This window comes from Natator depressus, chromosome 18 (genome assembly GCF_965152275.1).
Source record: "Natator depressus isolate rNatDep1 chromosome 18, rNatDep2.hap1, whole genome shotgun sequence".
Lineage (NCBI taxonomy): Eukaryota > Metazoa > Chordata > Testudines > Cheloniidae > Natator > Natator depressus.
In genome coordinates, this window is record NC_134251.1 from 6,403,730 (window position 1) to 6,430,539 (window position 26,810).

A 26,810-nucleotide genomic window follows, 5' to 3' on the forward strand; every position below is an offset into this window, starting at 1 on the left:
AGGCTGTTGCCCCTTTTGCATTGAGCAGGTAGTGAACATCCAGGGCCTTGCTGTTTCCGTTAGCAGAAGAAATGGACGATACGGGTCAGGTATTGCTTTGGTGAAATCCTGTTTATCTACACAGAACGTCCAACCAGTCCTTCTCCCTTGGACACAGGCAGGACCTTTGCTCGGTGTCACGGAGTGCCCGGGCAATGCTCTGGAACTGCTCCCTATGAAGCCAGTCAGGACTCTGGGGCAGTCGCCTTCCGGTGAGCAGCCTGTCCGCAGGGCAAACAGCTCACCCGGCTTCCACCTTCCTGGGTCTGACCTCGGAGCATTCAGCATCCTCTGCCCCTCCGTGCGCTTCCCACAGCGAGTCCGCTCAGGTGGGGCTCCTGGGGAAGCCAGAGGGTCCTGCCCCCCAACTTCGCAGTCAGACGTGACTCTCAGCCAGCCAGTGACACAGAAGGTTTATTAGACGACAGGAACATGGTCTGACACAGAGCTTGTAGGTGCAGAGAACAGGACCCCTCAGCTGGGTCCATTTTGGAGGGCAGTGAGCCAGACAACCACGTCTGCACTTCACTCCATGTCCTAGCCAGCCCCAAACTGAAACTCCCTCCAGCCCCTCCTCCTCTGGGCTTTGTTCCTTTCCCGGGCCAGGAGGTCACCTGATTCCTTTGTTCTCCAACCCTTTAGCTCTCACCTTGCAGGGGGGAAGGGCCCAGGCCATCAGTTGCCAGGAAACAGGGTGTCGGCCATTCTCTGTGTCCAGACTCCTGCACACACCTGCCCTCTAGGGCTCTGCAATGATCATACACCCTTATCGCACCACCTAGATACTTAAGAACTTCATAGGGGAAACTGAGGCACCCCCACACTATTCAGAGGAAACATTAAGAACAGTCCCACTTCGTCACATCTCTCCCCCCTTCGAGATCGAACTGAGCAGGGTCACTTTAGCTGGTGACCTGGGGAAGTTCGAAGCCACCAACGTTCCCATGGATGCCCCAGCATCTCTCCCATTCCTTGGTAGGAGTTACACCAGGACCTTCCAGTTTCACGCCCTCCCTTAGGTCGGGGGTGGTCGATAGCACTCGCAGGCCGCATGTGGGAAGGTTTATGCGGCCCGTGCCCTTTGGCCACCCCAAAACCCCAGTGGGTCAAACTGGGATTGGGTCTTCTCCCCATCAAGCTGGCCAAACACAGCCACTTGGTTATAGGACGGTTTAACTTTCTTAACAGCTTTCACTTCATCTGAGACCTTCTCAAAGCTCTCCACACTGGGTCTCCCTTACATCCAGAATTACCTCTAGCCCATCCGGCGGATTCCTACACAATCCCCTTTCAGGCAAACTGACAGACTTCCTAGAGAAAAGGTCAGAAGCATTCTCCTTCCCTTTGCCACACACAAGTTCAGGAATCTTTTCCTTCTTGCTACAGGTTTCCACACCCTCAGTAGGTAACACAATCACATCACCTTCATGCTCTCCTTGTGCCCTGGCTAGGATCTCACCCTGATTAGACAGAGTTGCGACACCCTTTCCCAACAACACACTAGCAACAGGCAAAATACAAGCACCAGAATTGTCTGGGCTCTGGGATTTTACATAGACACTAACTGGATGTGACCTAGTTACAGGGCCATTCTCCCGAGCAGACACAAACTTAGGACCCTTCCCTTCCTGGGCTTTAGCTGAATCCAGAACCAGCTCTGAGACAACTGCACTACCCTCAACCATCACAGGCGGAAAGGCCCCTTCTGTCTGCTGCACAGACAAAGAAGAGCCGGACACACTTTCTCCTTTCCCAGACACACAGCTTGGGATCTCTTTCCCCTTGTCCCAGCACACAGGGCTGGTCACAGACAACTGCTTGGAGATCAGGGTAGCTCCCTCCATAGGCAAGTCAATACCCCTGACAGACACAGACACATTTCCTTCACTGTCCCAATTCTCCACCCAGCTAACAGGTAAGGTCCAGGGACACTCATCTTCCACTCTCCTCGCCTTCCCACCCTGCTGACTAGACAAAGCCATCAGATCACAAGGCTGCCTAGGCTCATCCAAACTTTCCTTACCCAGCACCTTGCCACTCCCAACAGATCCCCTGCCCTGCCTGTGTCTCCCCTCACTCAGCTGGGGTCTCAGCTCCCATTGTGCTCAGCGCTGCTGTCCCAGTGGGGGTAGGCAGTGAGCTCCCTGCTTTCCTCACTGCATCAGAGCCAGTGTGAGCCCCCTCTCCAGTGTGCAAGGGGGCGGGGAGCATCTCTCTGTCCCACCCAGACCCAGGGGTCTGGTTACAGGCAGGCAGGTAGCCTGAGCTTAGCGGCTCCCCCCACCTGCCAGCCAGGTTATCTGCATTTTCACTGACCATTTCCCTCTCCGCTGATTGGTTCCCTGGATTCAAATTCAAACCCTTGGCAGTTACCGGAGCAGGGCCTGGATCCTGTCCCAAAGAGACACAGTCCCCCCACAACAGGGTCTTGCAGCCGATATCCTGGAGAACCCCAACAACCAGCCAGCCCCACCCCTCCTGGGTCTGCACAGGGATCTGGGCCATAGGCAGGGCGAGGGGCTTCGTCCCTGGGACCCTCACCCAGCTCACACAGCCCCTCAACCTCTGAGGCTGCACCACCCAGGGCCTGACAACAGTTCTCTCTGTCCCAGGATCTCGCCACCCCAGGAATGTCTCCCCATTGACCATCACCTTCCGCTCCCACTGGGGGTCCGAGGGGCCTGGCCCCAGGAAACTCCACACAGACATATAGGTTGGGGTCAGGAGTGGGAGCCTGTCCACCTCCCCACCCATCTGGCCGACAGAGTCTATGGCCTTGGGACCCAGCAAGGGAGCTAGACACCGGGGCTTTTCCGCAGGGTCCCCCTGGTTCAGATCTCCAGCCTGCTCAAAGGCAGTGAGGTGGGCATCCACATCCCCCCCCCCTTAACCAGGGGCAGCAATTTAGTCTCGAGGTTCCCTGCGGAACTGGCCCCCCGGGGTCTATCCCCACTCACCCCGGGGAGGTTCCCTAGGCCTCTCCGCTCCCCCACCGCCAGTTCATGCTGCTGCTGCTTCTGCAGCTCTTTCTCGGGCTCTCGCTGTCTCTCACAGTCCTCTTGCTCTCTCGGACTCAGCTCCAATCCCGTCCATCTCCGATCCCCGGATGGGGAACCCGATCGTGAAGACCCTCGTCTGGTCAGGGACAGGAGTCTTGGGGATGCCTGGCTACTACTCCAGCTGCTCCCAGATCCTGCTATAGCCCCATTTGGGGTCAGGAATCTGTCCCTTAGAGCGGTCATCCTCCTCCAGCTGCACGATTAACTGTGCTTTGGTGAACTTTCCAATGCTCAACCCTCTCTTTTTGCACAGGGTTACAATGTCCTTCTTAAGAAGACGGTGACAGACCATCACTCCACTCTTCCCAAGTTGTTGTGGACTCACAGGCCTGTGTGCTCGCAGCTCCCCACGGTTTCCAGGGAAAACCCCTAGTGTGCCAGCCCTTCTCGAGGTCACCACCTCTTTGCCAGGGTCGAGCTGCAGACTCCTCCGCCCCTGGGACCGCTCGCTGCAGTCCCCTGGGGGACCCTGTTACTGCAAAAGTCCTTTTCTCTGGTCACACGATCCTAGGGGTTAACCGCCCCCTGAAACCGTCTCTCTCTGCATCTTCAGCACGCCTAGTCCCCATCAATCCCCCTTTGTTTTACTGCTCCCCAGTCACTTACTGCAGGAAGCGCCATCCACGGGGTGCAGTAGATCCCACCGCTGCCACCAGTTGTCACGGAGTGCCCGGGCGATGCTCTGGAACTGCTCCCTATGAAGCCAGTCAGGACTCTGGGGCAGTCGCCTTCCGGTGAGCAGCCTGTCCGCAGGGCAAACAGCTCACCCGGCTTCCACCTTCCTGGGTCTGACCTCGGAGCATTCAGCATCCTCTGCCCCTCCGTGCGCTTCCCACAGCGAGTCCGCTCAGGCGGGGCTCCTGGGGAAGCCAGAGGGTCCTGCCCCCCAACTTCGCAGTCAGACGTGACTCTCAGCCAGCCAGTGACACAGAAGGTTTATTAGACGACAGGAACATGGTCTGACACAGAGCTTGTAGGTGCAGAGAACAGGACCCCTCAGCTGGGTCCATTTTGGAGGGCAGTGAGCCAGACAACCACGTCTGCACTTCACTCCATGTCCTAGCCAGCCCCAAACTGAAACTCCCTCCAGCCCCTCCTCCTCTGGGCTTTGTTCCTTTCCCGGGCCAGGAGGTCACCTGATTCCTTTGTTCTCCAACCCTTTAGCTCTCACCTTGCAGGGGGGAAGGGCCCAGGCCATCAGTTGCCAGGAAACAGGGTGTCGGCCATTCTCTGTGTCCAGACTCCTGCACACACCTGCCCTCTAGGGCTCTGCAATGATCATACACCCTTATCGCACCACCTAGATACTTAAGAACTTCATAGGGGAAACTGAGGCACCCCCACACTATTCAGAGGAAACATTAAGAACAGTCCCACTTCGTCACACTCGGAAAGCCCCAAGTCTGCCCCCTCAATCAGTTCTGTGCTCAAGGAGCGCTGTCTCTCTGCTCCCTCTCCAGGCCACACTCAGGACTGCTTCTCTTACTGTCTGCCAGATTTCTCACCTTACTCATGAACCCAGCAACTGCGTTCGCACCAGACCCAGGGAAGCCCCTCAGACCCCATGGCTTAACCCTGCTCAGGCTTTGCCATGCAGTCCAGTGCCTTGGGCAGTAGCCTCCTATTACTTCTAACTATCACTCCATAACAGGGCATTTAATTGCTCCTCCTATTTTGCTGAGAGAAGGGTATTTAGTGCACACAACGGCTTTAACCAGGCCTGTGATGGTCTTTGGATCAAAGACCTGCTTGATGGTGGCCACTGACACCCTCCAGCATTTGAGTGTTCCCAACCTTTAGAGAGGTTGGCTTGAGCTTGGCTCCAACTCTCAGCAAAGACTCCGGGGTGGAGGAATCTTCCTTGTCTGCCTTTCATCATGGTCCCAGAAAACCAGGACACAATGAAGGTCTCGGCCTCCATCCTCAGCTCTCCACGCTGTGACAGTCCCCAGCCCGTCTCCGGTACAGGACAGCGTAGATCTCCAGGCCGGTGGAGACACGCAGAGAAAGATGCTCATGTTTCTCTCACAGGAAGAGGCCCTGGGTCTGCACTGATTCTCTCCTGCCAGCTGCTGTGGGGAGTGGAGGGTGTGGCGGAGATAGTGGCGGGGTGGGGGCATTACTGCCAGTGCAGTTTCCATATGGTGCATCTGTCTCTGGATCCTAGTGCAGTGCTGCATGCCAAGGGGCTGTGGCTGCGACCCCAGAGTAGAAGTGGGGCTGAGGGGCAGACTTCAGAGCAAAACCTCCCCAGCAAGGTCATTCTGGGGCTTTCCTCTCCCCTCAAACTGGTCTGTCCGACCTGCCTCCCCAACCCTCTGTTCTGCATCATCCCCCCTAGGTGGAGCTCCCCCTTCCCCCAACAGCCAAGATGAAGGAACAAGAGGGGGAATCAAACCCCCTAGTCCAAGGAGAGGGAAGATGGCCTAGTGGTTAGTGCTCAATTCCCTGTGAGACGTAATCTCTCTGGGCCCATCTGTACAATAAGGACCTTTCTGTAGGTCCTTAGCAGCCCCTCAGCACCAGAGCATCTGCTCCCCCACAACCTTAACTGGATCTCAAACACACACACACCCATACGGCAGGGCAGGGCTGTTATCCCCACTGTACAGATGGGGAGCTGAGGCCCAGGGAAGCTAAGGGCAGAGCCCCAAAGGGATTCCAAAGGGAGTTAGGCACCTAAATACCTTTGAGGGTCAGGGCAGAAGTGACTTGCCCGAAGTCCAACAGAACAGGGAATTGAACCCTTGGCCACATCACTTCACTGCTCCATGCCTCAGTTTCCCCTCCCACTCTTTGTCTGTCTTGTCTATTTAAACTGTAAGCTCCCTGGGGCACGGACTGTCTCGCCATGTGTCCGTGCAGCACCCAGCACACAGGAGACCTGATTTCAATGGGGCCCTCCAGGGGATATTAGAATAAAAATCCCAGGGAGCCATGCAGTAGATTCAGTAGATCTAAGCGAAGTGGCTTTTCCCCTCACTCCCTATAGACAAGACCATCTAGACATGACTCCGATGGGTTCGTTGTCAATCTCCCTTCACTTCCTAAAATCTTCTTTGCTGAATAAAGCTCCCCAGGAAGTGCACCCTGGCTGTTGGAACCCTCTGCTGGTAGCTAGGAAGCCTGCACCCAGAAGAGGGACGTGATCAGAGGGGCGAGGTGGGGGCAGGCACACAAGAGACACCGCCATAGGTGCTGGAACTAGGGGAGCTGCCGCACCCCCGGCTTGAAGTGGTCTCCATCATAGGCAGGGTTTACAGTTTGGTTCAGTGGCTCTCAGCCCCCCCACGATACACATGGTTCCAGTGCCCCTGGACACCGCCGTTGGCCAGGAGCTGAAATGAGCCGTGCATGTTACCTGGCACGAGCCAGCCACGGATCTGCGAGTTTGGGCGACAGTCAGCATAACGTGATCCCCAACACGTTCCGTGAAAGCCACCCCTGCTTCTCGGGCCATCTGGTGTCTGTCTGTATTTGGAGCAATCCTGGAAGGGAACTCTGGGTCCGACTCAAGTGATCATTTACACCCAATTCCACACCACGCTCATTCCCTCCCCCACAGGCAGCTCACACACACATTAGCAATTCCACAGGTAAAGTTGTAACTTGCTTTCCATTCCCAGCCCCTACAATAATTCTTCCCTGGAGAGCCACTTGCGTGATCCTTAGGCAGGGGGGTGGGTGAATATTTTGAGGTTAATCACATGAGGCTTCTAAGATCTGGGACTGGAAACCAGTGTGCATTTCCCTCTCTGAAAAGCCCTCTCTCTTCTGCTGCGAAGCCGTCTCTCTAAAGTAACTTGGGGTAGAGGCACCGTCTGTTTTATTCCCTCGCCTCAGGTGACGTTGAGGGCTTTGAACGATTTCTGATAACTTCCAAATGCTTCCCCCAGCCTCATCTGCTATTCCCGAGCCCTCGCTCAGAGCCTGGGGACTTTACCACCTTTGCCCCAGGGCTCATGGTGTTGCTGAACTCTACAGCCAAACTGGGTGGTGGTAAGAGCAGCAGATGCCACCTTAACTCTGCCCCCTTAATGTCACCTCTCCTCCCTCACAGGCCTCTCCTCACCAATGGGAGGAACCCTTGGCTGGCCGTGGTGTGCACTGTCCGACTGCACAGCCACGTGAGATGTGTAGAAGGTGCCCTGTAAACTGAAGCGTGGGTGTTATGCTTATAAGAAGCGCATGGGATCTTTTTCAGGGGAAAAGGCAATACGCCACGTTTACCGAAGATACAACAATTAGCATATGCATTCAATCACACACACACACTCTCTCTCTCTCTCTTGCCATTCGATGTTACAGTTACCAGTCCAGATTGCGGATCAATCTAGTGGTCAGCTAGGTTGATCACAGATAGGGAGGAGCCGGGTTCTGTCAGTCACGACACGATGCTCCGGGGAAGTCTTGGCAGGACGAACCCGAAGTTTCATGGCAAGGCCGCTGTTTATACAGTGATTTTTCTTCATTGGGACCCATGAGTTTTGCACTGTCATGCTGTAATCAGTTGTTGTTTGACAAGTGCTTGTTTTCTTAAATTGTCCTCGTCATCCTTTATCTTGTTCTTTCACCAAGTCTCTCAGGGAGTTACCCCAGGCTGGTTTGATCACAGCTATCTTGCCCCCATCGATAGGTGCCACTTTAAAGTCGTCAATCTGCCTTCCTCTGACATTTCAATAGGGGCATGTTGCAACCTCTTCGGTTCCTCCCTAGAACATCTGGTCCAGCGATGGCCTTCACACTTACCTCTTAACACACACATTCCTCATTCACACACAACACAAAATTGATTTACACAGAGCATTTGAACAGGAACATCAAACTGCAATGAAAGAGAAAACAATCACTGCATTCTTGTACTTATTTTAAAATACTAAACCTACAACAAAGTGGTGACCCTAAAAGGTCTGTTACTGCCTTGAAATCAGCTCAGATACAGATTCTGGCTGATGCATCTTTACCAATGGCCCATCAGGCCATTCCTTTCTGCTTTCAGAAAGGGTGGCTGGCAGCATATGGTGAAATCATACGCAAAACATTTAATACATGCTACATTATTACTCTTGATCCTTTATTTAAAATTATACAAAATACAAACATAAAATCCTATTACTACATCGGCCCAGGGACGAGGGTCGCAGGCCAGAGGGGTCAGTGCGACAAGGAAAGAGTTGATCTTGAGTGGCTGCTCCTGAAGTGCCACCTTTAGGATACGATCGTTGATCCGTAGAACCCAACCCGCGCTCCCCGTCGCAGGGTGGAGAGGTGCGGCTGGGGACAGGGTGGGAGATTCCTGCAGGACAACACAATGAGCACTGGCTTTGCCGGGAGCTGGGCTCCTGGCTAGCGCATGGGCCCATGTTGTCAAACCCAGCCACTAATTTTGTGAGCCTCAGGTTTCAGGGCCTGACAGTTACTCACAGGTCCACTGAGGGCAGGGCTCCATTTTGCCCCCCTAAAGCAGAGTGTCTTGTGTTACAGCTGGCCCCCTCCAGGGCTGCCAGCCCAGCTTCCTGCCTGGCCACGGCACCCGATGATGCCAGCTCTCCTGTGATCAGCACAAACAGGGGCAGAGTCTCATCTCAAGTCCCACACGGGACTGCAACCTGACACCTCCATGCCGCAGGCAGAGCCAGCGTAGGCTAACCCCCCCCCCCCCCCCCCCGAGGATAAAATTCAATTCAATCCACAGACAGGCCTGGCTTGACAAGGCCCGGCTTAACAAAGCCCTGGCTGGGATGATTTAGTTGGGGTTGGTCCTGCTTTGAGCAGGGGTGGGACCAGATGACCTCCTGAGGTCTCTTCCAACCCTGAGATTCTATGATTCTATGACAGGCGCTATCAATGTTTAATAACCTTGAAAGTGACCGTACGAGCTCCTCTGAGCCCTGAGACAGCCCAGATACTAAGGTGATGGGAGCTTCAGAAGTGCGTGCAGCCGAACGATACGTTTAGCAATGCCATGTCCAAATGCACAGTGGGCTACGATCCACCCAGCTCGCCTTGTTGCCTTGGCACTCCAGTGCTGGGACACGCCCTACCCCAGAGCTGCAAAACTCCCCAGCCCCCAAACAATGCTGCAGAAAGTGCTTCCTCTAGTGCCAGCCTCCAGTGGCTCCTGTGGCCTGTCACCCGGGATGCTGCTGCCATCCTGGTTAGCTACAGGGATGGAGGAAGGAGCATGCAGGCTGGAGCTCTTCTGGACTGGCTCAGATCAAAGCTAAAGCCGGGAGTGGTCAGTGATTTTGGGTACTCGCCGTGAGAGGCTTGGGGCTGCGGTGCTCTGATCCCAAGTCATGTCAGTGTCAGCTGGGGGCGTTTAGCTCCTCTGGAAATCGGGCCCGTCCTGTCTCAGGGCAGGGCTCCCAGAAACAAAGGTCCCCAGATCAAGCTGGCCGCAGGTTTGCGTGATGGCAGTGCCGAGCAGGGCACCTCTGTGATGCTAGAGCCAGTGGGGGCCAGGGGCTCCCAGATCTGGAGGCTAGAGCTGGTCCTTACATGGCTGCAGCAGAGTCCCATCAAACCAACTTTTGAAAGGCCTCTGGCTCCACCTGCCGGCTGCATCCTGAGTTTTTGGGGAGCTGATTTTCAGCACAGGGACGTCTCCTCTGTGCCAGGCTGCGGTGCTGGGACGAGGCCAGCCATCACTTGGTCCTGGTACCAGAGGTGCTCCGCCAGCCCGTTCAGCACGTGCGCCACATGCGCCAGCCCAGCACGGCCGTCCAGGGTCCGCCCGTCGGCCAGCCGGGGCCCGTTCACGCTCTTCATCCGCAGCACGGGCAGGCGCCAGGCTCGCCGGAACTCAGCCAGGTCCCGCTCTGTGACGTCGGTGTGCATGAACTGGTCGAACCTGGGCGGGCACCGTCAAGGAGCCAGCATTCATCATGGCACAGGGCGGCCGCACAGTGCGCCACCGGGTCATCACACCACAACCACTGCATGGCTCCACCCAACACGATGGGCCACGTTCCGGCCTGGGGTCACCACCAAGTCTAGACTGGGCCCAATATCCCCCCTTCCTGACGGGAGGAGGGGGCACATGAGTCCTTCCTCTCTCGCCATCCTCCCCGCTGGCTGCTTGGACAAAGGGAAGGGCTCCTGGCAGCACGGGCCCATTTGCCCAGCTCTCTGCTTGCCCCAAGTGCCACCCACACCCAGGCAGTGCACGAGAGCGGCATGTGGCTCTACAGGTCCGCGATTGGCATGATGGGTGCTACAGGAAACCTGAGACAGAACCAGGGACTCTGCCCCACGGGACCCCAGTCACACCCACCCCCGTCATCCTCCAACAGCCTGACTGCGGGGTCCCATCGAGGGGGGAAAAGATGGAGGTGCTCTTCCAAGCTCCGCCTACAAGATGAGTCTTGCCCATGTGAGTGGCTCTGATGAGACGCCACCCACAGAAGACGGGGCAGTTGCTCCACCCAGGATCGTGCGTGTTCCCCAGCGCCGCTGGGCTCCTGGAGCTTGGCTCCCGCTTGGGAGGTCTGACTATGCCCATGGGCTATGCATAGGGTTGCCAACTTTCTAATTGCAGAAAACTGAACACTCTTGTCCTGCCCCTGCCCAGAGGCCCTGCCCCTTCTCCAAGGCCCCGCCCCCCACTCATTCCATCCCCCCTCCCTCCATCGCTTACTCTCCCCCACCCTTGCTCACTTGCTCATTTTCACTGGGCTGGGGCAGGGGGTTGGAGTGCAGGAAGGGGTGAGGGCACTGGCTGGGCGTGCAGGCTCCGGGCTGGGGCCAGAAATGGGGGGTTCAGAGTGTGGAAGGGGGCTCTGGACTGGGGCAGGGGGATGGAGTACAGAGGGGTAAGTGCTCCAGCTGGGGGTGTGGGTTCTGGGGTGCAGGAGGGGGCTCCGGCCAAGGGGTACGGAGTGCGGGAGGGGGCTCAGGGCTTAGGCAGGGGTGTGGGCTCCGGGTAACGCTTACCTCAGGCAGCTCCCGGGAAGGGGACGTGTTGAGCCCCAACCCCTGGAGAGCACAGGGAGAGGTACGGGCATGCAGCTCCGTAGGCCCCAGCATCCCCGCTCCCGCAGAAATGTCCAGCACCTGGGCTGCAGCCTCCTGCTCCCTACAGCTGCCCCACCCCCAGGCAGGCGCTGCAGTCAGAGCAGGCCTCCCAGTTCTTCCTTCCCTGGCTGCTGCCTCGCAAACCTGCCTTCCACGTATCAGCACTGCTGGACAATTCTCACCGGCAACCAAGGGGTTGCCAAGAAGCAGAATCGACCCCAGTTTGCACCGGTGAGATGCACAGTTCACACCTCTTTAGAGCCACTCCCCAGGCGCTCTGCAGACTCAGACCTACATCGGTGACGCCCCGCTCATGTTTTTGAGGCTTTAATCACAACCTACTGATGTCACTTCCCCCCCCCCCCACCCCGCTTCTAATGGAAGTGGAGATTCTGCAGAACAAGACAGCAGCTTCAGAGAGGTGCAGGTACCCCCAGGGTGTGGGTACGTACTGCCTGTTTCTGAGCCCTGGCCTGACTAGTGCAGTAGGAATGAAGGAGATACATCAGTGAGTGCCCTCCAACCGATCTCTGATACAGAGGGAACCAGGAACTCCTGGGTTCTATTCCCAGATCTGCCACTGGCTCCCTGTGTAGCTTTGGGCCAGTCCCTGCCCTGCTCCAAGCCTCAGTTTTCCCATCTGTGAAGCAGAGCTAATGATACTGACCCTCCTGACAGGTGCCTGTTAGGACCATAGAATCATAGAATATCAGGGTTGGAAGGGACCCCAGAAGGTCATCTAGTCCAACCCCCTGCTCGAAGCAGGACCAATTCCCAGTTAAATCATCCCAGCCAGGGCTTTGTCAAGCCTGACCTTAAAAACCTCTAAGGAAGGAGATTCTACCACCTCCCTAGGTAACGCATTCCAGTGTTTCACCACCCTCTTAGTGAAAAAGTTTTTCCTAATATCCAATCTAAACCTCCCCCATTGCAACTTGAGACCATTACTCCTCGTTCTGTCATCTGCTACCATTGAGAACAGTCTAGAGCCATCCTCTTTGGAACCCCCTTTCAGGTAGTTGAAAGCAGCTATCAAATCCCCCCTCATTCTTCTCTTCCGCAGACTAAACAATCCCAGCTCCCTCAGCCTCTCTTCATAAGTCATGTGCTCTAGACCCCTAATCATTTTTGTTGCCCTTCGCTGGACTCTCTCCAATTTATCCACATCCTTCTTGTAGTGTGGGGCCCAAAACTGGACACAGTACTCCAGATGAGGCCTCACCAGTGTCGAATAGAGGGGAACGATCACGTCCCTCGATCTGCTCGCTATGCCCCTACTTATACATCCCAAAATGCCATTGGCCTTCTTGGCAACAAGGGCACACTGTTGACTCATATCCAGCTTCTCGTCCACTGTCACCCCTAGGTCCTTTTCCGCAGAACTGCTGCCTAGCCATTCGGTCCCTAGTCTGTAGCGGTGCATTGGATTCTTCCATCCTAAGTGCAGGACCCTGCACTTATCCTTATTGAACCTCATCAGATTTCTTTTGGCCCAATCCTCCAATTTGTCTACGTCCTTCTGTATCCTATCCCTCCCCTCCAGCGTATCTACCACTCCTCCCAGTTTAGTATCATCCGCAAATTTGCTGAGAGTGCAATCCACACCATCCTCCAGATCATTTATGAAGATATTGAACAAAACCGGCCCCAGGACCGACCCCTGGGGCACACCACTTGACACCGGCTGCCAACTAGACATGGAGCCATTGATCACTACCCGTTGAGCCCGACAATCTAGCCAGCTTTCTACCCACCTTATAGTGCATTCATCCAGCCCATACTTCCTTAACTTGCTGACAAGAATACTGTGGGAGACCGTGTCAAAAGCTTTGCTAAAGTCAAGAAACAATACATCCACTGCTTTCCCTTCATCCACAGAACCAGTAATCTCATCATAAAAGGCGATTAGATTAGTCAGGCCAGTTTCTGCCTGCATAGGGATTTGAAGGCGTAACTATTGTGTACGTGCTAAAAATTCCCAGCTTCCTCTGCAGCATCACAGGAAGCAAACAGCCCTGCCTGTGTCTCGCTAACTCCCACCCCAAGCAGGCCAGGAGCTTCCACTGCTGTGTGAGGCGCATGAGGGTGCCATGCTGGGAAACCCCAGCGGCCGGTGTCACTAGAGCTAGGAGCAATCGACAGGGTGGAGTGGAGCCAGCGAGTCAAGGATACTTGGAGCCAATCACTATTTTGACGAAGTTTTCGGATCCCTCCGTGACGCGGGAGATCTGGCTGGGGAGGTCGTCGAAGGATGAGCGGTCGGTGAAAGAAAAGAGGAAGAGGATGCCATCTGCCTTCTCCTTGCAGGCCTAGAAGGGAGCGACACTGTGGATGTCAGCCAGGGTGCACACAGCTAGTCCCAGCCAGTGCAGGGAGGGACTGGTTAGCAGCCTTAACCCTGGATTGGCAGACACATCTGTGCTCCATTCCTGACTGCCACTGACACCTGTGTGATCTGAAACAAGTCATTTCCTCCTGCCGTGCCTCAGTTCCCCCAAGTGTGAAAGGCCAACCAGCATCAGTCCTGGCTAGCACTGGCCCAGCAAGGTGTGCCTGACATGAGCAGGCCTGACTCTCATTTGCACCAAGGCCAGAGGGGCATAAAATGTAAATGAGAATCAGGCCCAATGAGTTTGAGGCATTTCCTTCTGGAGCCAAGCTGGCAGGCTTTGTGCCATACAGGCCCACCTCCCCAGTGAGACAAAGGAGAGGGGAGGGGGTATCTGGTCCTGCTGTGAACCCTCAGCTTTACCCCTTACCATGCAGGCTGTGCCGACAGCCCATGCTCTCTCTCCTGACACGGGCCGTTTATTCCTTTAAGAGACCCATTCCTCCCCAGTGGTTTTGCTGCGATGTACATGGGGTGCAGTTTATAGCACCCAGAAGGGTGTTTAACACCTGCTGTTAGAGACAGGTTTAACCCTCCAGCCCAGTTCTGAACATCCCCCGAGCTTTGGGAGGCAGAAATCCGGACCCAAGTTCTGTGCTTTGAGTCAGTCTCAGCTCCCAGGGAGACAGCAGGTCATGACAGCTTCCCCAACCCCGGGGCTGACTCACAGGTAGGATGTGATCAAACTTCTTTAGAGCTGCTTCTCCGCAGTCCCAGAAATGGAACCTGAAGATGAGCGCCCTGCCGCTGTCCCTCAGCTTGGCCGGCCAATATACCGTCGTCGTCTGGATCCCTGAAACAAGATCGCCCCTGTTTAGCTTCCAAGTTCCCTAAGGGCACCCAGAGCCCTTTCTCGGGGCTTGGAGGGAATCACGTATTCAGTGGCCAGCGTACAGGAGACGTGGCATCTAATCCTGACTCTGCCAATGACCCCTTGTGACCTTGGGCTTCATAATCTCTGGGCTTGTCTCCCCATCTGTGAAATAGATTGAGACATACCAACCTCACAGGGACATTTTGAGGTTTTATCAATTGATACCTGCTACACTCTTCAAATAGTGGGCATGGCAGCCATGCTAAGGCAGCAGCGAAGGCCATGGACAGTTCTCTGATCTGGGAGTCACAAGACCTGGGTTCTATTCCTCTCCGTGCCATTAGTTTGCTGCGTGTCCTTGGGCAAGTCTCAGCCTCGTCCTGTGCCTCAGTTTCCCCACTTGTAACACAGGGAACATCCCATCATTGGCCAAACTCACCAGCCTTTAAAAGATGTTTAAGAACAAACAGTTTTCAGGGAGAGAGTCTGTGGCTGACCCAGGAGAATGACACAGTGCAACGAATAACAACACTGCTCAGGTAGATGCCCAAAGAATAACAACGCTGCACGTACACACCCAGCAATCAGCTGCTGTTCTACTCACCTCATCATGGCCCTCACATTCCCGCCAGGAAAGGGTTAGGATTTCTGTTTCACAGAAGGGGAAATGAAGGCCCAGGACAAATAAGATGATTTGTCCAATGTCACATGGTGGCAGAGACCTGAGCAGAAGCCAGAGTCTTGAGGCCCCAGGTCTCCTCTAGCCACAAAATACCGTCCCATGGCTTTGGCTTGTTATGTTATTCTACAGAAGTTGCCCTGTCCACAAAATACTTGTGTGCTGTGAGCCTCTGGGGGAAACCTCTGCACACAGGGCTGGATGCTTAACAGAAAGCATCGTGTCTGTACTGGGGAGTAGGAGGAAGAGGACAATGAGGCAAAGGGCATCTGGAATCCGGCTGACCCCTGAAGTTGGCCCTATTACACCTGCAGCCAGTTCCAGGCTCCCTGCAGTGCTACTGCCCCGACTTCTCACTTGCAGTGGGTCTATCCCACGGGCCAGTCGCTTGCACTGGGAAGAACTCCTTCCTGCTCCCTTGCTTGAAGGTTTTCTTCCCTTAGCTCCAAGCTGCTGCTCTGTTCCAGCCACCTGCTGAGATGGAGGGAGACCTGTCCTCCTCACCCATCCCTGTTGTGCCTGTGCTCTCGACACAACAGCAGAAGCAGGAGAAAATGACCCAAACCCAGCTGGGTTTCAAATAACCATGTTAACGAGCTAGATACACACAAGGCCTAGCTCCATAGATACACCAGGGCTCTGTTAGGTTCTGGTGGCTTCTGCAAAAGAAGACGGAGGGCTCCCAAGCAAGTTAAAGGGACACCACCCAATTCCGATACACTGCAATCCAAACCAAGGAGCTGGAAAGCAGTAGATAGGCAGGTCACTGACAGCAGGGACATGGCCCATAGCAGAGACCAGCATGGGGCTGACCCAGGATGGGTAAGGAAATACCTTCTGGCTCCCTATCCTCTATGGCTGCCTCTAAGTCGTCTCTTGGCTTAGAGCAAAATGTCCTGCTGCTAGTGATCTCACCAGCAGTTCCCAGGAAAGCGCTGCCGCCCAGAGAAACCATCCCCCATCCTGTCTTGCTTCTCCCCCGTGCTGGGAAGGTTGAGGGACAGTCTTACTCCCTGTCAGTGGCCCTTTGCCACCCTCCAATCAATCACCTGTTGTTTCATGATGTGCACTGGGCACCTCCAGGCCAGCCAGCTTGGCCACCATTGAGGTTTTACCCACGCCGCTTTTCCCAGAGACAAAAATCTTATAGCTGGCAGTGTCGGCGGCCATCTGCGGGGGGAGCACTGGCCTTTCAATCAGCCCTGGAATGAAAGAACAGCACTTGTCAACGTCTCAGCCCTACATTCCCCACCCAACTTCCACAAAAAGCAGTTTTGTTTTGAGATCACAGCTCTCCCAGCCCCCAGTTAAAGGATCAATCTCTCCACGCACCCCAAGTTGGCCGGGTTTTAATTTATCCCAGAATGACCCATTTTCTATCCTTTATAGATCCACAGAAGTAAAGTCCAGAAGGCCCCATTATGATCATCTCATCTGAGCTCCTGTATGACGCAGGCCAGAGAATTGCAGCCAGTGAGCCCTGCATCAAGCCCAGAACTTCTGCTTGAGCTGGAGCGTATCTTTCCGAAAGACATCCAGGTTGAATTTACAGGCCTACCAAGGATGGAGACTGCACCCCATCCCTATGTACGTTCTGTCAATGGTTAGTAACCCTCCTCCCTGTTACAAAACTGCACTGTATTTCTAGTTTGCGATTGTCTGGCTTTAGCTTCCAGCCCCTGGATATACCGTGTCCCGTCTCGTATCTAACTACGTAAAGCTTCGGGGGAACACAACATGCATGGAGGCAACAAGGTCTAGTAGCAGGAGCTGGAAACTGTGAGACCGAACAGTGGGCTCTATCCCTGGCTCTGCTATTGACCTACTGACTGGGCTTCAACAGGTCACTTCCCCTCCCTGGGCCTCACTTTCGCCATCTGTTAAGTGGGGATAAGGATAATGACGTCCTCACACATAAGAACACAACATAAGAAGGGCCAGACTGGGTCAGACCCAAGGTCCATCTAGCCCAGCACCCTGTCTTCCAACAGTGGCCAATGCCAGATGCCCCAGAGGGAATGAACAGAACAGATAATCATCAAATGATCCACCTCCTGTTGCCCATTCCCAGCTTCTGGCAAACAGAGGCTAGGGACACCAGCCCAGCCCATCCTGGCTACTAGCCACTGATGGACCTGTCCTCCGTGAACTTATCTAGTTCTTTTTTGAACCCTGTTATAGTTTTGGCCTTCACAACATCCCCTGGCAACGATTTCCAAAGGTTGACTGTGCATTATGTGAAGAAGTACTTTAGTTTCTTTTAAATGTGCTACCTACTAACTTCAATGAGTGACCTCTGGTTCTTGTGTTATGTGAAGGAGGAAATAACATTTCATAATTCAGTTTCTCCACACCAGTCAAGATTTTATAAAACTCTACCATATCCTTCCTGAGTCGTCGCTCTTCCAAGCTGAAAAGTCCCAGTCTTATTCATCTCTCCTCATATGGAAGCTGTTCCATACCCCTAATCGTTTTTGTTGCCTTTCTCTGTACCTTTTCCAATTCTAATATATTTTTTTGAGATGGGGTGACCAGATATGCATGCAGCATTCAAGGTGTGGGTGTACCATGGATTTATATAGTGCATTATGATATTTACTGTTTTATTACCTATCCCAGGGATGGGTAAACTTTTTGGCCCGAGGGCCACATCTGGGAGGAGAAATTGCATGCAGGGCCATGAATGTAGGGCTGGGGCAGGGGTGCGGGTGTGGTGTGCAGGAAGGGGCGAAGGGCAAGGGGTGGAGGAGGGGTTGTGAGGTGTATGAGGGGGCTCAGGGCAGGGGGTTGGGGTGCAGGAGGGGGTGCGGAGTGTGGGGGTGGCTCAAGGAAGGGGTGCAGGGAGGAGTGCAGGAGGGGGCTCAGGGCAGGGGGTTGAGGTGCAGGAGGAGTGCGGGGTGCGGCAGGGGGCTCAGGGCAGAGGGTTGGGGTGTGGGGTGCAGGAGGGGTTCAGGGTGCGGGCTCCAGCACTTACCTGGAGTGGCTCCGGGGGGGGCAGCAGCGCGCAGCGGGGCTCAGGCAGGCTGCCTGCCTGCCCTGGTCCTGCTCCGCGCCACTCCCAGAAGCGGTTGGCTCCATGTCCTTGCGGCCCCTGGGAGAGGCAGGGGGGCAGAGGGCTCTGCATGCTGCCCTCGCCTGCGGGTACCTCCCCCGAAGCTCCCATTGGTCGCAGTTCCCTGTTCCCAGCCAATGTGGGGGGTGGTGCCTGCAGGCGAGGGCAGCGCGGAGTCCTCTGCCTCCCCCTCCCCCAGGGGCTGCAGTGACGTGGTGCCAGCCGCTTCCGGGAGTGACGCAGGGCCTGCAGCGCCACAGGGTGGCAATCCCGCGGGCCGGATCCAAAGCCCTGACGGGCCGGATCCAGCCCATGGGCCGTAGTTTGCCCATCCCTGAGCAATCCCTTTCTTAATGATTCATAATATTCTGTTCGCTTTTCTAACTGCTGCTGCACATTGAGTGGACGTTTTCAGAGAACTATCCACGATGACTCCAAGATCTTTTTCTTGAGTGGGAACAGCTAATTTAGAACCCAGCATTCTGTATGTACAGTTGGGATGATGTTTTCCAATGTGCATTACTTTGCATTTATCAACATTGAATTTAATCTGCCATTTTGTTGCCCAGTCACCCAGTTTTGTGAGATCTTTTTGTAACTCTTCGCAGTCTGTAACTATCTTAAGTAATTTGTATCAACTGCAAATTTTGCTGCCTCACTGTTTACCCCTTTTCCCAGATCATTTGTGAATATGTTGAACATCAGTGGTCCCAGTACAGACCCCTGGGGGACACCACTATTTACCTCTCTCCATTCTGAAAACTGACCATTTTTTCCTATCTTCTAACCAGTTGCTGATCCATGAGAGGACCTTCCCTCTTATCCCATGACGTCTTATGACACAGATGCCATGGGTCTGAATGGGCATGCGGCAAGTAACGCTTTGTCCTTCCATTTAAGGATCTCAAAGCACACTGCAAACAGTACTGAATTAACCCTTATTATCCACTGTCAAGGTTCCTTCCCCACTCTGAACTCTAGGATACAGATGTGGGGACCTGCATGAAAAACTCCCTAAGCTTATTCTTACCAGCTTAGGTTTAAAACTTCCCCAAGGTACAAACTTTGCCTTGTCCTTGAACAGTATGCTGCCACCACCAAGCGTGTTAAACAAAGAACAGGGAAAGAGCCCACTTGGAGACGTCTTCCCCCAAAATATCCCCCCAAGCCCTACACCCCCTTTCCTGGGGAAGGCTTGATAAGAATCCTCACCAATTGGTACAGGTAAGCACAGACCCAAACCCTTGGATCTTAAGAACAGTGAAAAAGCAATCAAGTTCTGAAAAGAAGAATTTTAATTAAAGAAAAGGTAAAAGAATCACCTCTGTAAAATCAGGATGGTAAATACCTGACAGGGTAATCAGATTCAAAACATAGAGAATCCCTCTAGGCAAAACCTTAAGTTACAAAAAGACACAAAAACAGGAATATACATTCCCTCCAGCACAGCTTATTTTACCAGCCATTAAACAAAAGAAAATCTAATGCATTTTCTAGCTAGATTACTTACTAACTTAACAGGAGTTGGAAGGCTTGCATTTCTGATCTGTTCCCGGCAAAAGCATCACACCGACAGACAGACAGAACCCTTTGTTCCCCACTCCCCCCTCCAGATTTGAAAGTATCTTGTCCACTCATTGGTCATTTTGGGTCAGGTGCCAGCGAGGTTACCTAAGCTTCTTAACCCTTTACAGGTGAAAAAGTTTTGCCTCTGGACAGGAGAGATTTTATAGCACTGTATACAGAAAGGTGGTTACCCTTCCCTTTATATTTATGACATCCTCAGTTTACCGAGGAGGAAATTGAAGCCCAGAGCCTAGAACTCTTGCTCCCCAGGCCCATTCAATAACGTCTATAAATGATCCATTGTTGAATTCACAGTTTTATTTCCCCAGTGGTACCAAAAATAGGTGGCCAATAAAAGCCTCAATGGGGGGCAAAGGCACTTAGCAGCCTGATTCCCACCACTTTCCTCCATTACTGTGGCTTAATCTTGTCCCATAGAGTCGTCTCTTCTCACCAGCTGCCTCTAGGGCCTGCAGCGGTGATGGGTGCAGAGAGGACTCACCAAAGAATTTCCGCTTGTTTTTCCGCAGGATGGTGGCCAGGTACTCTTTGCCCTCTGGGGACTTGTGCCAGTCTGGGACGATCACAGATCCAGTGGAAACTGCCATATCTGGACAGGTGGCTGCGAGAGTCAGTGTCTGCTACTGGACCATTGTCAAAAAATCTGTGTAAAGAGAGAGAAGGGAAGGGAATTAAATCTGTGGATAATAAATTTACTAAAAATCAAAAATACAATAGGTTTACTCTGATTTATGACTGCAGGCAAATTATTTCCTTCTATGTGCCTCAGTTTCCCCTCCCGCCCTTTGTCTAGGCTGTAAGCTCTTTGGAGGCAGGGACTGTCTCTCACTATGTGTCTGTGCAGCAAGAAAAGGGGAAAGCACAAAAAGGGACCCTGATCTCAATAGGGACCTTTAGAGGCTACTGGAATATCGACAATTAATAATAATAATGGGGTTAATTTAAGAGAGAACCAGCAGCTACCAGATACTCTAAGGGAGTTAGAGTAGGCTGGTGGACAGACCACTGGACTGGCACTCAGGAGAACTGGACTGTATTCCCATCTCTCCCACCAGACAACATTGGGTGAGTGCTTTGCCCTTCTGTGCCTCAGTTTCCCCTTCCATAAAATGGGGATAATGATCCTGATCTCCTTTGTGACATGCATTGAGCTCTACTGATAACACATGCTATGTAAGAGCTTGGGATAATTATTATTACTCTAGACCCCAGGCTTCCAAAGCAGAGATGATACCTGGCTTTTGTTATAGATCTGTGACTGATGGCAAGGCGGTCTAGGTCATTCTTTTGTTTGTGTTCATTTAAATACGGATACATAAAAACACAGGCTCTGTCACAAACAGGACTCACGGTCTGGGAAACCCTGGAATCACCCAGTTTTACAGATGCTATTTCTTTTGGGGCATTTAGCACTGGGTGTCGGGTGCTAGACTGACCACTGGGAAGAGATGAGTTCTCTAGCTAGCCCCTGACTCTTTAGCAGCACACAGCTCAGGAGAGCAGCTTCTGACAAGAAATGAAGACAAATGCCATGCCCAGTTGAAAGCTGCGGGAGTTTAGATGAGCAGAACGTAGTTACTTGTAGCCTAGCTGGAATCTGGCCAGGACAATGGGCGTAACTCCTGGAAAGTGCCAGGGGATCCTTCCAGGTGGCAAGTGCTCAGGACAGCGCTGTGACACTGCTAGTCCAGGAGCAGAATGCTATGCCAAAGCCCTGATGCCATACCGATTCCGAGGGAATAATGCCACCAGTGAATCACTAGCACCGCCACCTACTGCTCCTGGGTGTTCCTGGAAGCTCTCCCATCCCGACACTGCCTTGGCCTGACGTGGAGAGGGAATTCCACAACACAAGGTGGTATTGCTGAAGGCCATAACAATGAATAAATGCGATTGTTAGTTGGGGGCCCTGCCTAGGGTTTTGCAAGCGCTCGCGGGACTAGCACAGGCTGTATATCCAACCTCACATGCACCTCTCAAAAGGAGGTAGACGTCTGAACGCTTTGATCCCCTTCTTAAGGGAAAAGGCAACTGATCAAAGCAAAGAAACTAACAAGCTGGGAACAGATGTGTTAGCTGCATAAATTATTCCTCTGCCAGCTGCTGGACTGATTTTCTAGACATTCAACAGAGTCGATGGAAAACAGTCAGGCCTAGACTTGCTGATGTGTGGGGTCTATTCTTCTTCGTGAACAGACTGAATGCTGGCCTCCCGCTCACACCACACATTAGCGCCCCCCCCCCAACAGGTAAGCTTTCCTTCATTTCCTAAAAATAGTTAGTACATTTTAATGATAGCTGAGTAGCTGAGATTACGAGTCAGTACTTAGCCAGTGCCCTACAAAGGTACTAGGGGAGGCCCTGTGTGGTTTTTCATTGAGCTACTGACCCTTTGGGTTTCAGAGTAACAGCCGTGTTAGTCTGTATTCGCAAAAAGAAAAGGAGTACTTGTGGCACCTTAGAGACTAACCGATTTATTTGAGCATAAGCTTTCATGAGCTACAGCTCACTTCATCGGATGCATTCCCTTTGGGGTTACTGAAGAACACACTGCAATTCTCATTAGTAAGCATTGGACTGTTCTCATAGACTTTAATGCCAGAAGGGACCATCGTGACCATCTAGTCTGACCTCCTGCACATCACAGGCCACAGAAACTCACCCACCTACTCCTGTAATAGACCCAGAACCTCTGACTGAGTTATTGGAGTCCTCAAATCATGATTTAAAGATTTCAAATTACAGAAAATCCACCATTTACATTAGTTTAAACCTGCAAGCGACCTGTGCCCCATGCTCCTGAGGAAGGCAAAAACCCCCAGGGTTTCTGCTGATCTGAACTGGGGGGAAATTCCTTCCCGACCCCAAATATGATGATCAGTTAGACCCTGAGCACATGGGCAAGACCCACCAGCCAAAAACATGGGAAATTCTCTGTATAACTCCGAGCCCTCCCCATCTAGTGTCCCATCTCCAGCTGTTGGAGATATTTGCTACTAGCAGTTGCAGATCAGCTACATGCCATCAAAGGCAGTCTCATCCTACCATCCCCTCCATACACTTATCAAGCTCAGTCTTGAAGCCAGTTAGGTTTTTTTGCCCCCACTGCTCCCCTTAGGTTATTCCAGAACTTCACTCCTCTGATGGTTAGAAACCTTCATTTAATTTCAAGCCTAAACTTGTTGATGGCCAGTTTATAGCCATTTGTTCTTGTGTCCATATTAGCACTTAATTTAAATAACAACTCTCCCTCCCTGGTATTTATCCCTCTGATGTATTTATAGACAGCAATCATAGCTCCCCTCAGCCTTCGTTCGGTTAGGCTAAATAAGCCAAGGTCTTTGAATCGCCCCTCATAAGGTAGGTTTCCATTCCTCGGATCATCCTAGCAGCCCTTCTCTGCACCTGTTCCGGTTTGAATTCATCGTTCTTAAACATGGGAGACCAGAATTGTACACGGTATTCCAGGTGAGGTCTCATCAGTGACTTGTATGATGGTACTAACACTTCCCTTTCTCTACTGGAAATACCTCGCCTGATGAAACATAGGACTGCATTAGCCTTTTTCACAGCCGCATCACATTGGTGGCTCATAGTCATCCTGTGATCAACCAATACACCCAGGTCTTTCTCCTCCTTTGTTGCTTCTAACTGATACGTCCCCAGCTCATAGCAAAAATTCTTGTTAGTCCCTAAGCGCATGACCTTGCACTTTGCACTATTAAATTTCATCCCATTTCTATTAGTCCAGTTTTCAAGGTTGTCCAAATCTTCTTGTATGATATTCCAGTCCTCCTCCATATTGGCAATACCTCCTAATTTGTGTCATATGCAAATTTTATTAGCACACTCCCACTTTTTGTGCCAAGGTCATGAATGAAAATGTTAAATAAGGTTGGTCCCAAGACTGATCCCTGAGGAACTCTACTAGTAACTTCCCTCCAGCCTGGCTGTTCCCCTTTCAGTATGACCCGCTGTAGTCTCTCCTTTAACCAGTTCCTTATCCACCTCTCAATTCTCATATTAATCCCCATCTTCTCCAAGTTAACTAATAATTACCCATTAACTTGTGTCCTGACCAAACTCCAGGTCAGGTAATTATAATCTGCCTCCTTAAATCCTTCCTGTAGGTTTGTCTGGATACAGGATTCCTCCTCACATTCCATCCTATACTACTGTGCAGCATTACTGTGCACTGTTAAACAGCTGCCATGTTGCACCCCAGAAGTGGATGCATTTCAGTGGTAGGGAAAGTGTTTCTCCGATTCATGTAAAGTGCCTTGGACACCGCAGGCTGAAACACAAGACCTGTTATTAACCCACTGATGTGATGATCGGTTTCCCGCAGGTAACGTCTCTGGCTCATGCTGTATAAAAGTTCTTACTACCCCAATGTTATTCATCCCTCCTCCCTCTGGGAGGAAACTCCACACAGCTGCTGTGGGTGCTTCTCGGGCTCTGTTCGCCTTCCCCGCCGGTCTCCGTCTCAGGGGCAGAGGACAGCACAGGGCCCCTTGGGAAGGTATTGGTGCCACCCCCTCACAATTACACAGCAGCCATCTGCTGGGGAGCGGGTGGCGGTTTGCAAAGGGGAGAGGGCTGGTCGGCGTTGCCAGGCCCCATGGTGCAGATGGGGAAACTGAGTCACAGAGCAGGGAAAGGAGGGGCCCAGGGTCACACAGCAAGTCAGTGGCAGAGAACCTGGGGCAGGTCTTGGGGTGGGGGAGGGGAGCAACTATGACGTGTGACAAGGGGCCCCACCCCACTCCACTCCACTCGGCCAGGGTGGCTCCTCGTTCCCCTCGCGAGCACCGCCAAGCGCGCGCACCCGGCGCCTGCCGCTTTGAGGGGACCCCGCTCTCACCTGCAGCCACTTCCGCCTCGCCGGCGTGTGACCTCAGCGCGCACGATCTCGCCCCGCCCTCTGAGCGCGCTCCCACGCCCTGCCCCAGCTCGGCAGCGGCGCATGCGCGAGGGCTGCACGTGGGGCCGGACAGCGCGAGGAGCCCGCGCGCGCAGGGCAGCCCCGCCCCCCGCGGGCGCTGCCTGGGTCTGCACCGGCCTGCACCCCGCGGGCCCCGACAGCTCGCAGCTTGCCCCAGCGGGGGCCGTTTCTCCAGCGCCAGGGGCAGCTGACATCCCTGCGAAGAAACTCCCCCCCACCCCGTGCACTGGCTGTGGGCCCTCCCGGGAGGCCAGAGCTTTGCACTTTCGCTGGTCCCAGACCCTGTGCCTAGAAGGGTGCACACGAGGGATCGATCACCCCATAGCCACGCAATGCAGCTGTGCCCTGCCTTGACTCAGCACGTTTTCCTGGCGGTTGTGTTACAGCAGGGCCTAGGGACCCCACTCTGGCCTGGGAGCCCCGGGTGGAGGGTGCTGTACAAAAGAGAGTCCATCGGCCCAGAGCTGAGACTCAGGTCACCTCGCCTGCCCTCCTGCAGACTGCAAGCCCCAGAACCTCCCCCCGGAGACAAAGAGAAGCTCTGCAGACACTAGCACTGCTGATATGACAACATGCTTTTTAATCTCAGTTTTTGCATCTTTAAAAGTAGGGTTGCCAGGTGTTGCGTTTTCAACCAGCACCCCCCAGTCAAAAAGGGACCCTGGTGGCTCCCATCAGCACTGCTGACCGGGCCATTAAAAGCCCAGTCACTGGTGCAGCGGGGCTAAGGCAGGGGCCATGGCAGCGGCATAATCCCTGTCCGGGTCCTGTGCGAAAGGGCAGTCAGGGGGCTCCACACACTGCCCCCGCCCCAGGCACCAGCTCCCATTGGCCGGGAACCTGCAGACAGGGCAGCGCAGCCTAGCTGCACCTCTTTGTAGGAGCTGGAGTGGGGACATGCTGCTGCTTCCGGGGACAGCTTGAGGTAAGCACCGCCCAGAGCCTGCACCTCAACCCCCCACCCTGATCCGAACCCCTCACCCCAAGTACCCTCCTGCACCCCGAATCCCTCATCCCCAGCCCCTATAGCCCCAGCCAGAGCCCTCACCCATGCCCCAACCCCCTGCTCCAGCCCTGATCCCCTTCCTGCATTCCAAACCCCTCAGCCCCAGCCTGGAACCTCTCCTGTGCCCCAAACCCCGCACCCCCAGCCCTCAACCCTCCCACACATCAATCCCCTACCCCAGCCCAGAGCCCCCTCCCACACCCTGAACCCCTCATTCTTGGCCCCACCCTGGAACCCACACCCCCAGCCCAGAGCCCCCACCCCATACTCCAACCCCCCGCGGCTCCATTCCCCAGTCCAGAGCCCCCTCCTGCACCCCAAATCTGTCTTCCCTGGCCCCACCCCAGAGCCTACACCTCCAGCCAGAGCCCTCACCCCCTCCCACACCCCAATCCCAAACCAGCCCAGTGAAAATGAGTGAGCGAGTGAGGGTGGGGAAAGTGAGTGACAGAGGAGGGAATAGGGTGAGCAGGGGGCAGGGCCTCAGATGTGGGCGGGGCTTCAAGGGCCTCAGAGGGGGGTGGGGCAAAGGTGTTCGGTTTTGTGCGAGTACAGAAGAACATTGGCAATTCTGTTGAAAAGCCTGCATGCAGCCCCAGCCACTCCCCCCTGAACCCCTAGAGTGACACTCCAATAAGAACAAGGATCATTATAGAGGTTCACAAACAGCTGGAGTTTCAAAGGCAGGGTTGTGATAAGTCCCTTTTTTTCCCTCTTACGTAAAGGGGTTTCCATTACCAACTTCAAACAGTAACATTTCCCACGGGCACTCCATAGAAAAACAATGGCTCAACCCTTTTGCATCACAGCCAAGTTTTGTGAACATTTCCCGTACCCTAGACCAGAAGAAAAGCCTGTTCTAGTGACTATCATTCAGAGAGTTGCTCCTCTTAGCACCACACATGACCCACATCAGCATGGATCTTAGTTTAATTAAGCCCTTGCCCTTTAGATGGGTAAAAACCAAAGACCCATGGGGAAATTTTCAGAGGCAAAACCAAACCAAAAAGTAGACACCTGCCATCTATGCCTTTGAAAAATCTTCCCCCATTGTATAGGGATGCGCTGCATGTTTTTGCCGCATCACTTTATTGTTGGACATTTAATTGTATATTGGGGGTATAATTCCCCCTCTCTTCAGAGCCCAATCTTGGATGCACCACAAAATCTGCCATGGTGCCATCTGAATTGGTTAGTAAATGGTCCTGAAAAGGGAGAAAAAAA

General features: G+C 53.5%; 1 protein-coding gene across 2 annotated transcripts; it reads right to left on the reverse strand.

Moving 5' to 3' along the window:
• Positions 1 to 8,795: 8,795 nt before the first annotated feature.
• On the reverse strand, positions 8,796 to 24,549 carry CPLANE2 (ciliogenesis and planar polarity effector complex subunit 2). 2 transcript variants are annotated; one of them, XM_074975282.1, is made up of 6 exons: positions 24,500 to 24,549; positions 20,117 to 20,278; positions 16,046 to 16,198; positions 14,172 to 14,296; positions 13,287 to 13,423; positions 8,796 to 9,951 (listed from the first exon to the last, which is right to left on the reverse strand). In XM_074975282.1, the coding sequence occupies exons 2-6, from the start codon at positions 20,220 to 20,222 to the stop codon at positions 9,690 to 9,692; spliced, it is 783 nt and encodes a 260-aa protein (XP_074831383.1). In that variant the 5' UTR covers positions 20,223 to 20,278; positions 24,500 to 24,549; the 3' UTR covers positions 8,796 to 9,689. The 2 variants fall into 2 exon arrangements, with proteins under 2 accessions (XP_074831383.1, XP_074831384.1); XM_074975283.1 differs by lacking the exon at positions 24,500 to 24,549 and adding an exon at positions 23,695 to 23,817.
• Positions 24,550 to 26,810: the final 2,261 nt, after the last annotated feature.

Excerpts from the sequence above, each read along its gene's own strand:
- CPLANE2 (XM_074975282.1), bottom strand. The coding sequence starts at position 20,222 with ATGGCAGTTTCCACTGGATCTGTGATCGTCCCAGACTGGCACAAGTCC. Across the intron at positions 14,297-16,045 it reads TGCACATCATGAAACAACAG|GGATCCAGACGACGACGGTA; the intron begins GTGATTGATTGG and ends ATCTTGTTTCAG. Across the intron at positions 9,952-13,286 it reads AAAATAGTGATTGGCTCCAA|GTTCGACCAGTTCATGCACA; the intron begins GTATCCTTGACT and ends GTGCCCGCCCAG.